Below are 12,577 nucleotides of genomic sequence, written 5' to 3' on the forward strand. Positions count from 1 at the left end.
GGTGAAATGGAATCATCATGCCTAAATTTCTTTCTCAGCTTTTAAATCTCTTGATGTAATCAAATGGAAGCTACAGCATTCTTGTAAATATTCTCCAAAACACTGATGTAGACAGATCCTATTCCTTGGTACTCATAAAGAGCTGTCAGCAGAGATTTTATAGTGACAGAATCAAATGCCTTTTCATATTCTAAACCACATATTAAGAGGTAACTGACATTCATTATTTTCTTGATAATCAATGAATGGGTTCATTGCACTATGTACACTTCTACAGCCTCCTCATTATTTTGGCTACTCGACGTCTGGAGTTTTTCCTCAATCAGTAAGAATTTGTGTAAAAAATCTTGTCTACAACTGACAAGAAACTAGCTGGCCTGTAGTTCTTTGTGTCTTCCCTGCTCCCTTTATGTGGATTACAACAATTATAGCATTATTTCAACTATCTGGTATCACCTGCTCACACAAACATTTTGTGAATAACTGTGCCAATTTTATTTGGCTATCTCCTGGCTCCTGCTTTTTTTTTTTTTATCATTTCTACAGGTATCGTACCATCCCCAGGCACTATTTCTCTTTCCAGGTGCTCAACTGCATCCCAAGTTTCTTCTGGAAACATATCCGCAATCCATTCATTCTCGCAGTCTATTACTAAAGTCTTCATTAAGACCCAACAGTCGAGGAGGTAGGAAAGTACTCTAAAGTCTTAATAAAGATATCCCAGCACTTTGCAGTGTCTTACATCCCTACGGTAAAGCTTGATCTCTAACAAAAGGATCACGTGGTCACCATGAAAGTTGGTAAATATTCACTCTGAAATATGTGATAAACACACACACATCCATTCTATGAAGTGTTCTATGAAGCAACAGATACTACTCAGTGAAGAAGGCTACTGACAACTAGTAGTGAACTACACTGAAGCGCCAATGAAACCAGTATAAGTATGCACATTCAAATACAGAAATATGTGAACAGGCAGAATATGGAACTGAAGTCGGCAATGCCTATAAAAGACAACAAGTGTCCGGTGCAGTTGTTAGATCAGTTACTGCTGCTACAATGGCAAGTTATCAAGATTTAAGTGAGTTTGAACATGGTGTTATAGTCGTGGCGTGAGCGATATGGGACAGCATCTCCGAGGTAGCGATGAAGTGGAGATTTTCCCATATGACAATTTCATGAGTGTACCGTGAATACAAGACTCTGGTAAAACATCAAATCTCCAACATTGCTGTGGCCAAAACAAGATCCAGCAAGAACAGGACCAACAACTGAAGAGAAATGTTCAACATGACAGAACTGCAAATTGCTACAGATTTCAATACTGGGCCATCAAAAAGTGTCAGCATGAGAACCACTCACTGAAACATCATTGACATGGGCTTTTGGAACAAAAGGCCCACTCGTGTACCCCTGATGACTGCATGACACAAAGCTTTACGCCTCACCTGGAGCTGTCAACAGTGACATTGGACTGTTGATGACTGGAAACATGTTGCCTGGTCGGACGACTCTCATCTGAAATTGTATCGAGCAGATGTATGTGTACGGATAGTGAGACAAACTCATGAATCCGTGGACAGTGCATGTCCACAGGGGACTGTTCAAGCTGGTGGAGGTTCTGTAACAGTTTGGGGCGTGTGCAGTTGGAGTAATATGGGACCCCTGATACGTCTACATACGATTGTGACAGGTGACACAATGTAAGCATCCTGTCTGATCACCTGCATCCATTCATGTCCATTGTGCAGTCTGACGGACTTGGACAATTCCAGTACGACAGTGTGTCACCCGAAACATCCAGAATTGCTACAGAGTGACTTCAGGAACACTCTTCTGAGTTTAAACACTTCTGCTGACCACCAAACTCCACAGACATGAACATTGTTGAGCATATATGGGATTCCTTGCAACATGCTGTTCAGAAGAGATCACCACCAACTCCTACTCTAACAGATTTATGGACAGCCCTGCAGGATTCATGGTGTGAATTCCCTTCAGCACTACTTCAGACATTAGTCGAGCACATGTCACATCATGTTGCTGCGCTTCAGCACACCCGCAGTGGCCCTACACGATATCAGCCAGGTGTACCAATTTCTTCTGCTCTTCAGTGTAGTTTCTGCACTACCATGCTAATTCGGTTGTTTCCTGTTGACGTACTATCATGTGACACATCTGTGACACTGGCAGTCAGCTTAGAGCAGAGTTGTGATTTAGTAGTTTCAACACATTTTACAGCAATGTCCACGTAATACAGCATTCTATTTTGAGGTTCAGGCCTTTCTATGTTCAAATCTTCTAATCAAAACTACTTCAACATGCTCAGCAGTTATCATAATATAAAATGTATCTGCCAGAAAGGCCTTGTATTTGACCTATTTTACGATCATCTACTTCTGTCCCCTTTTCCAGTCACATCATAACTCTCACTTGCACAACAATCCGTGTTCTATTAATCAACTATTGGCTCCAGCCTTGTTAACTTAGCACCATCCAAACTGACTATCACAAAAACATGCAGCTGTGCTCACAGGGAAAATTTAGACGATTGTAAAGAAAGGTGATGTCCAAAATATTTTACATTGTGGAGACTGTCATGCACATCTTCGCAGTTTTGCTGAGATGATTTGAACACTGAAAGCCAATGACAAGAGCATCGAAAATCATAATATATTGCTGTGTTAAGTAAATATTATTGTAAAGTGTATTGAATGTTATTAAGCTACAACGATTTGACGTAACATCCTGTACCTCACATACACAGAGAAATGAACAATAAAATTAAAGGGTTCACTGAAATTATTGCAATAGACACAAGTCTGGCTGCTTCCTGGTTTATTTAGATACTGAGTTCTACTGTAGCTTGTCTGATGGCATTCAAGCACAGTCATCACTGCAGTTCATCTCAGGCTTAAAAGACAAAGTGATAGCCACAGTCATTATAGAAAATTCTACTTTCAGTTGACTTTCACCACAATAGATAACAAGAACATAAATGATGCTATTCTAGAAATACTACCCTTTAGCCAAAAATACCCTGCTGTATACTACACTCATTACAGCAGTGAAACAGAGTGTGTACAGGCCGACTACCCTTAATATCTCCATTTACCAGTAACATATCAACTATGTGCTGTAATCACATTTCAGAAGTAATCATAACAACGATGCACGAATATATATACACATGTGCATGTATGATTTTATCGATGGCCTTTCAGTCCATAAACTAAAAGTTACTCATTGGACTATCAAACTTTTTTTTGATAGATGCAGCAACATAATTAACCCACCTCCTCCTCCAATAAACTAATGTTATTCAATGCTCCACACTCCAAATTACCAGATTAGCCAGCTGGGTAATATGCCACAGTTCTATTCCTTCTGCTTGTACTTGCAAGTGCATGAACATGTCATTCACATGCCTTATATTGTTAGTGCCAGCCGTGCTGAAGACAGTCTTTGGTGTCCTTCCCACTGCATCTATCCATCCCTAATGTATGTCTCCTCAAGATGTGCAGTACCAGATCCTTGGTCTGTTGTAACTGCACCCCTAGACGATTGTAAGTGGCCCATAATACCTGGTATTCATTACAAACTTCATCAAGTATAACCATCTTCTGCACTTCCTACTGGATCTCCGCAAAGGCCTCATCCAGTGTTCAATACATATTTCTTAACACCCAGGTGCTGAACATCACTTTTAATGTCCACTAGTGATGTCTCAAGATAACATTTTCCTGCCAGCTGAGCAGGACTCCACCATCAAGTAGTCACAACTTGGAACACACTGAAATGGTCAAATATGTCCAACTCATGGAGGAATGAAGCAGCCTAAGCTGCAAGTGGGTCTTCACAGCCAGCCGAATAATATGTAGGTATGCCGTAGCCTTATTTCTGCAGCTGAGTGATGAAACAACGTTGGTTCAAGCTGATGCCAAGCCATGAGAAAACAATGCTGCATTCTGTTGTTGGTGGCTGGACATAATGATACATGGTGTAGCACAAAGTGAAATTTCCACAGTCGAGTACTGGAAAGGACAATGCCTCCGTCAGCAATACACCTGGCTGGGAGCAGTATAAAGGCTACTGGTTTGGCCAACAAAATTTTTCTGCATCCTGCATTCGACTGGCCAGTCATTGGTCAAATGTAGATGCAGACAACAATGGTTCTCATGAAGCAGTGTCATTTACTTGATGAAACTACTTGTCTATAAATCAGCAGTCAGTCCTGATAGTTCTGGTCTTTGAATGGGATCTGCTACGGCAAACCATTCAGTGAGTGCCATTGCCTGACACAGCAGCCAGTCTTTATGACAATTTCTAAATACCATCAGTGGTAATGATATCGTACATTGAACTGGTTATTTTTGCAATCCATTGCTTGCTCTCATTTTCTATCAACAGTTCTCATTTCAACACATGAAAAGTGCAAGATTGCTTTTGTTCTACAGTATTACTTTTATAAATGTCTGAAGATGGCCTTGTAAGCCGAAAACAGGTTAACGTAATAAAAGGAACACTGCAGAACAAAAGTAAATGTCTGATGATGGCCTTGTAAGCTGAAAACCAGTTAACACAAAGAAAGTGAAAGTAATACTGTAAAACAAAAGCAAACTTGTGCTTTTCATTTATTATAATGTTGCTCTACCAAGAAACGATGGAAGATTCATTTAACATACTCCTCATTTCATTTATACATCAGGGCTAATTTGCATGGCTCTGTATAATTTGAGGCTAGTTCTCTGTGTGTTAAGAATTTTATATTATTTTGCATTGTGATATTTACAAATATAAATATGCTTCTGTTTTGCTACATAAAATCAATACTGTAACCTCAACAGCCCAAATACTTAATTACGGCAGTGTGCAGTTGTCAATTGCTCCTTTTGTTCTTCAAGGTTTTTTTCTTGAGCAGATGATTACTTTAGTTTTCTTTGTGTATATAATGATTAAAATGATTTTTTTCAAAAAAGAAAGAGAAATCTCTTATCTCTCTCAAATCATTTATTTAAATAATTATGGATGAGAAGCCTAGTGTATTCTATAAAAGTCAACTCACCAAGCAGTCACAGGACAACACACACAAAAGAAAACTTCATTCACTACTACTGACCAGATAAAAGTTTACCATGTACTAAGCATTCCATTTCCCATTCCACCCGCAAATGGAGCAAGGAAAATATGATTATATAGTACATACTTCCGTACAAGCTCTCATTTCTCTTATCTCATCTCTTTCCTTCTCGTTCCATCCGGTAAGTCTTCCATGACCTGGGGTTCTGGGTGACCTTCCCCAATGGTACCCCTTTTCCTAAATCTCTCCAGCCCTTTTCCTTCACCCCTCTTCCTTCCCCTTCAACTCTTCTGCTGGAAAAAGGAGCCATTGGTTCCGAAAGCTTGCATAAGTTAAACCCTTTGGTGTGTGTGCGTGTGTGTTTTCTCCTGCCGCCACTTGGTCAGTGGAATTTTTTATCTATTCCCCACATTATATTGTCAAAAATTGATTATTTTCAAAATAAATATAAGATATACCAATTTTTTACATAATACATGTACAACAAGTTGAATTATTATTAATACTATTCCTGACATTTCCAAAAGCCTCAGAGAAATAATACAAATAAATAAAAACAAAACTAAAGGCTATCATTGCTTTCTGGAAACAGTACAAACACTTTCTTAAAAAGAGTATGGTTCCTTCTGAAATACCAACACCAACTGGGGAACTGAAATTCATACTAAAAATCTTGGAATCGGTAGTCAACAGATTAATGCAGATAAACTGAAGGATGATTCTACACAGACATTTTAATTTTGGCTTTGCAATGGATTTAAAACAAAATAATCTCTTGTCAATCTTGAACTTGAAACCAACAATAAAAACAGTAACACACATTCCAAAAACTTAATTCACTACTATTGACCAGACAGAAGTGTACCTTATACTACCGCTAAGCATTCCCTTTCCCATTACACTCCGCAAGTGGAGCAAGGGAAATACAATTGTAGGCCTACATGTACTTCTGTACAAGCCCTCATTTCTATTATCTTGTACTCACAGTCCTTACACGAACTGACATGTTGGTGGCAGCAGGATTACGCTGCAGTCTGTCACAAATGCCGGTTCTCTGAAGTTTCTCAATAAAGATTCATGAGAAATCCTTCTTCATGCCATGGAATCCCATTTGAGTTTACAGAGTGTTTACCTAATACTTATGTGGCAATCAAATCCACCAGTAACAAATCAGGCAGTACGCCTCTGTAGGGTCTCAATGTCTTCCTTCAAACCAACCTGATTGTTTTCTAACTTATTTGCATTAATTTACATTTTTACACATTTAGAGCCAAGCTGTTGCCTATCATACCAAAAAAATACTGTCCAAGTCATCTTCCTATAGACAACTAACATCGACACTTTCCCGTACTGTACAGTGTCATAGAAACAGTTGTCGCTGCTCTCCCTAGTCATCAGATCATTTATACATGTGCAAAACAAGAGCAGCCCTATCACACTTCCTTGTTGCAGTCCACACAGTACCTTTGTCTGCAACGAATATTCGCCATCCAGGACGGCGTACTGGGTCCTATTACTTATGAGTTCTTTGACAGTCTCACATATCTGAGAACCTATTCAGCATACTCGGATCTCTGTTAAGTCCACAATGTAGCACTGTGTTAAACATTTTCCAGAAATCTAGGAATATAGGGCCTGGTGTCGCCCTTCATCCGTGGTTTATATGATACACAGAAGTCACCTACGGATTTTTCTAGTCGCTTGGGACTTTTCATTGTGTGAGGGAATCACAATAAATCCCACCCAAGTATGTGGCCAGTGTTGAGGAGTACTCTCTCTAAAACTGAATTGGGATTCCATCTGGGCTCTTTGGGAACAAAAAAAACCTTACTCTCAATCTGGAAAGTCAAAAGCACTTTTAATTTCATTCAAGAACCAAGATGAGGAGACAATAATTTAATCATGATCACAGTATGACATTCAAATAACTGAGTTCAGACAACCAAAAGTAGTGGACGTGACAAAATATGATATTTTAAGATGAGACCCAACAGAAAGCAAATAATACAATGAAAATGGATGGTAAACAAATGGGGTCTAGTGTAGCAGGGGATACAACCCGTCGGCTTTGAACAATTAAAAAAGGAGGGCCTGTGAAACTAAAACGGTACGTCTATGCCAATTCCTGCACCTAGGGCAATGAGAGGTTGCTTTAACTAACAACCACAAGGCCAGGAAAGACCTTTCACAGTTATAAAACAGTATTCTTACTGCTACTATCACTTTTTTTAACGAGGCTCACATTCATTTCCTTGTTAGAAAAACCATATAATACACATTTAAAACTGCAGGAAGGGCGTGTTTCATATTTTTCTCTAAACGCATTCTATACTTGTAAACCTTGGGTTAAACCCTGGAGTCGGGTATCAGTAATTTACTGGCCCAAAGATCACTTTACAATGATACAGTAACTGTCAGCTTAATACATTCAAGTCATATATACTGATACATAATACACACAGGTATTTGCTGAGAAGAGTGAAGGACAGATGGCCGGTCGGTACAAAGGTAACAGTTTATTTCACTATAGATTGGAAAAACACAACATTTACTTCAATAACACTGTATAGTGTGCTCTGACAACTGGAAATGGCACTTATAACATTCTTACTGCCTATACAGCGGCATGGCAATACCTGAGCTTCGAATTCCTGTACAGCAGATTCAATAGCTTCCTCCGGTGACATTGAAAATTCTTGGATATTCTCCTTCACCACATCGTTAAAGGTTTCTTGCGATATTACTCTCACCATTTTCGTATTGTTTAGTAAAGAACTTGTATATTTAAAAATTTTCAGTTTCTCCCAAACATAACAACAAAACACAGTTTGACGCAAACGCAGAAGAAAAAGAGATGCATCTCTGACCAGAGATTTTCCTGAAAACGTAAAGCCGGATTTCCATATTACGTATGATTGCCTCATGGAGGTAAAGATAAGAGGAGTTGTCATGACGTCACAAACTTGAAGCCGACCCAAGAGACGGTCCGCCATGTTAGCTACCCCAAAACATTCGCTTCTGGTAGTTTGATTCCGTGTAGTCGTGAAGTGTTTTGATAAAAAATGCCGGGCTTGCGTCGCTCACGGGTGTACTAATCGTTCTGATTGTAGTCTAAAGCTTAAACAAATCACATTTCATTCGTAAGTGGACTTATTTAACCGCTATTTTCTTATATATACTTGAAATTCTGATGCACTGTAAAGTTTTACAGTATGGTTTTATTTCTGTGATTTAACTTTAGATTTCTATCAATCAAAGGCGAAGAGCTGTCTGGAAGTGAGCATTACACTTGGTTTTCACTGTGTGGTTATTCTGAAGTAACTGAAAAGTCCTGGCAAGAAATATCCTGGAAATGGGGACTAATGTTTTAAAATGCAATAATGTAATATAAAACTAATGTAACTACATGTAGTTAATTAAATATTCAGTAAAATGTGTGGAACACCTGTTACAGTGGTTAAATTATAAGTACTTAAATGGTTACATATTTGTTAAAGCAAAGTTCCCTATCGAAGTCCAGGCTTAGATCATTACATTAATCACTGTGTTGTCGTATTACCCTGTAAATTTCTGTTCTTTGCCACGCTGAATGTCATTTTGGTAGGTACAATTTAAAAAGAAAGCAGATGTGGAAATTGCAATGGGCCTGACAATCTTAAATTCAGTTCTGTTCCTTCGTAATTTAACGTATTTTCACTTTGTTGACATGACAGCTGGCTTGTTTATATCATCCCTGCATACATCTATGGGACACCAAAGGAAATAAGGTAAGTTTCTTGCAAACGTGAACATTTAAAATTTGCATATGACTTGAAAATGCAACGAATACAAATCGGTGCCTCTAAACTATCAATCATTGTTTTTGGAGTTCTGGCTTTATCAATTATCGACACAAACACAATGAAAGTGAATAGAAATGGATTACAAAAGCACGCTTTTCATAGCACATACGTCTCTTCTCGGTTATTCTAAGTGTATAAACAAAAAGGAATCACAGTACTGAGGCAAGAAGCGTAATATTTTTACGTATTACTGTATCGAATACGCATTTAAGACCAGAAAAACGTTTGAAGTTGCGTCCCTTATGCTGTGTTGTTCACTAAAACCGAGTAACATTTACTATATAAAACAAATATCACGTGCACACGACATAAATAACGAACAAGAAGCAATTGTAAACACTCGTCTGCTAATGTTTTGGGGGATCCAAGATGGCGGCAGGCCCCGCCCACTGCCTTCAAAACAACGTACAGCGCAAGTCTGTAGCGCCATCTCCCCTTATTCTACCTCCATGGATTGCCTACAAGTGCACGCGCATCACCCCGTTTAAAACATAAGGAAAAACCCTACTTGCCCTCTGTCATGGCAACCGACCCGTTACTTTAAGCTATGATAAGCGTGTAACTTTCTTGCATGAACATAAGACCCATATTCACGAACAAACTAAACAAAAAACCTAGTAAAGAATACACTTCTACGTTTAAAATGCGACATAATCCTTCACGCGAGAGAAAATTTCATAAAATAAGTAAAAACTGCAACGTCATGTGTTAGTCTTATTTATAAACAAATTGTGGTGGACTAATATGTTTTTCTACTATAGGGCCTGTTGTTCAATCTCCGGTTAGCAGCCAGGTAAGCTCTGTTCTCGGAATAGCGCGAGAAACGCGTTGTAGCAACCCAGAATAACGCTTGACCAAAGAATAAACTCGGGACAACTTAACCAACGATTTCTGTCCGATTAGACAGCTTAACTGGAGAACAAATATTCAGGAGGGCAGAAGACTGACATGCAGACAACGATTACCATATTTTGGCTGAACTGTTCACGAGAAAGAGAGAGGAGAGGAAAGTGAGATGACGCCGATTCCGAATTTATAACCACGTTTCGCATATTAAAGGACGCCATACTTTGCCTTCTCAATCTTGTACTTGAGAAATTGGAGCATATGACGCACAGATGAGACTATTTCTCTGTTCTCTTAAACAATACTTTTTATCTGTACTAACATGCATTTTATTTCAGTACCTCGTCAGACCTGTCGTGTTATTTATGTAAATCAGGCACGTTAAAATGATTATTTGTGCAAAAATAGTCTTCTTTGTCTGACGTGTGTTAGCCTACAATTGCTGCAGTAGTGGAAAACACTGTTTCGTTTTATTTAGCAGACGGAGCCATAATAGACTCAACCAAACAGAAAAACCACACCAGTTTGCATTAACAGGTTTTTCTGTTTTAGAAAAAAATCGGTTTTTCCTGTTGCAAAATGTTGTGATAAAACACGAGTGTCCTAATTTCACTCAGCCATATTATGTCAGTAGCATAAAATATTGTTCCACTCTATTTTCTTTTGGGAATGCCCCTTTTTGTAATCACTGCAGCAGTGTCACAACAACTTTCAACCTTTTAGTGAAAATATCAGGAAACAGACTCGTTAAAGCTACAGAACAACAACACTGCCTCCCATCTATCGTTATTCACTGAAGTCTGTGAACTATTTTTGCTTATTCAGGCTGAGTTGAATATAGTAAGATTAAGAGGAAAGTCAGCATTTTCTTTTTTTTTAAAAAAAAAAAGGAAGGTAATGCTTCCCCAGCTATACAGTATAACTGACGTGTTTCTCAGTTATCAGTGTTATCTGCATAAGCTACCCATATTTATCATAAAATTTTAGCTATATACGTATTTTATAAGAACAGAAGATGCGTCTACTTATTAGTCTGCACAGTTGTAGTATGTGGAAGGAGTGCCTGAAATGCTATGTTGTTAACTTTGCTTCAACATCAAGTTGTTTTTAGTGTCCTACCCTATGTCAAATTGGAGCTAATTGAAGTTGAAATATATTGTACTTGGTCAAAGTACAATTTTTGTAAAGTTGATGGCTTGTTATGGTTGTTTAACATAAAAAGTTTGATAGTACACTAATATCCCTAGTTGACTAAGCCACACCTATAGCAGAAAGTATTGTTCACTCTTATTTTCCACTGTGACAACAATTTTCTATTTTTAGTGAATGTTACAGAACAACAAAATTGTCCAACACTTAGCATTATTCCTGTAAACATGTAAACTATTTGTCTTTACTCAAGTTACGTTCAACACAGTATAATTAACAGGAAAGTCACTTCTTTTTAAGAAAGCTATAGCAGAAAACTGTTGTGTTTCTTAGTTATTAGTATTATCCCCATAACCACAGCCCTATGTATGTCATTTCCGCTAACAGGAATGTTTAGTTACTGAATCTACAAAATCATAACAGTGGAAGGAGTGGCTGGCAAGTTATGTTTTCATATTTCTCTTGTACAGTCATATGTCATTCTTTCCTTTCTTTCAGAAGTGACTCTGTTTCACCAATGAACCAGCTACTTCTGACAATCAAATATTTTGCCTCTGATGATTTCCTTATGTCCACTGGAGACTTCATTGGTATTTGCAAGGGGAGAACCAGCAGGATTAATAAAAGGATGTTTATGACACAGGTGTAATTAAACGAAAATGAGATAAACAAATGTATGTGGATCAAAATATTTTTATTCTCAAACCATCTGTCTTACTTTTAATTTTCTTATCCTAATTTTGAGCTTAATGCACTTTTTCAACTGATGCAGTTCTTCCTCCTTTCTCTGGTTCATGTAAAGTTACTTTTTTTAGTGGTAATATCGGCAACTCTGCAGATTAAAAACAAGCATTTTTATTATGAAAACAAAAGTGGCAGTTCTAATCTGAGATTAATATTGAAAATATGGGAGAACACAATGAAGGTGTCATGCCTCCAGTTACTTTCACATCCCTCCCATACTATATGTCTGCTGGAGACACAATTCCCAGATTACATATGGGTGCTAGAGACGATATCATAAGCCAAAATTATTTATGAAATAGTTTCCATTTCCCAAACATTTAGGACGAGTTAAAATAACATCCTCCAGTTTGATATGTGCCATAGATATATTTGTACCTCAGGATTATAAAAAAGATAATAGCTGCTTATTCTTCACACACAACACAAATATAATTAATAATCACCACATCACAGAAACAGGATGTACAAATGGCCAAGAACTGAAAAAATTGATGCACAAATAGTGTTTAAAAATTTAGCAAGGGTACTTTCTGTAGAATACACATTGCTGCTGTAACGAATTAATCACTCTAAGCCGGAACTACAACAGCAAGCTAGCCAGTAACATCGCTGAGAATTTTCAGTCAAATAAATGTCCAAGATGTCTGTGTTGTCACAGTTTCTTGGAGAGATGGAAAAGACCAACTATTTCACAAAGCAGACTGCATTTCACAGGTGCTTCTATATTATGTGCCTCTTTACAATTCATCATCTGTCACACAGCTACTTTTGATGAAATACCGTCAAATGTAGAAATGCTGCATCTGAATCGAACTGACTGTGGCATTCTTTTGTTGAAACCTTTACCAAGTCGTGTATTTCATCATACATAATTTGGATCTTACAATCCACCTATAGGGCGCCACAAATC

At 38.0% G+C, this 12,577-nt stretch overlaps 1 protein-coding gene across 1 annotated transcript in view; it reads right to left on the bottom strand.

The window, feature by feature from the left end:
• The window catches only part of LOC124612702 (armadillo repeat-containing protein 6 homolog), a 102,596-nt gene extending 94,662 nt beyond the window's left edge, over positions 1-7,934 (bottom strand). Inside the window, exon 1 of the mRNA XM_047141051.1 lies at positions 7,720-7,934. Within this exon, the coding sequence (XP_046997007.1) occupies positions 7,720-7,836 (117 nt within the window). The 5' untranslated portion in view covers positions 7,837-7,934. The remainder of the gene's footprint in view (positions 1-7,719) is intronic.
• Positions 7,935-12,577: the final 4,643 nt, after the last annotated feature.

The sequence above is a fragment of the Schistocerca americana genome, chromosome 4 (assembly GCF_021461395.2).
Source record: "Schistocerca americana isolate TAMUIC-IGC-003095 chromosome 4, iqSchAmer2.1, whole genome shotgun sequence".
Lineage (NCBI taxonomy): Eukaryota > Metazoa > Arthropoda > Insecta > Orthoptera > Acrididae > Schistocerca > Schistocerca americana.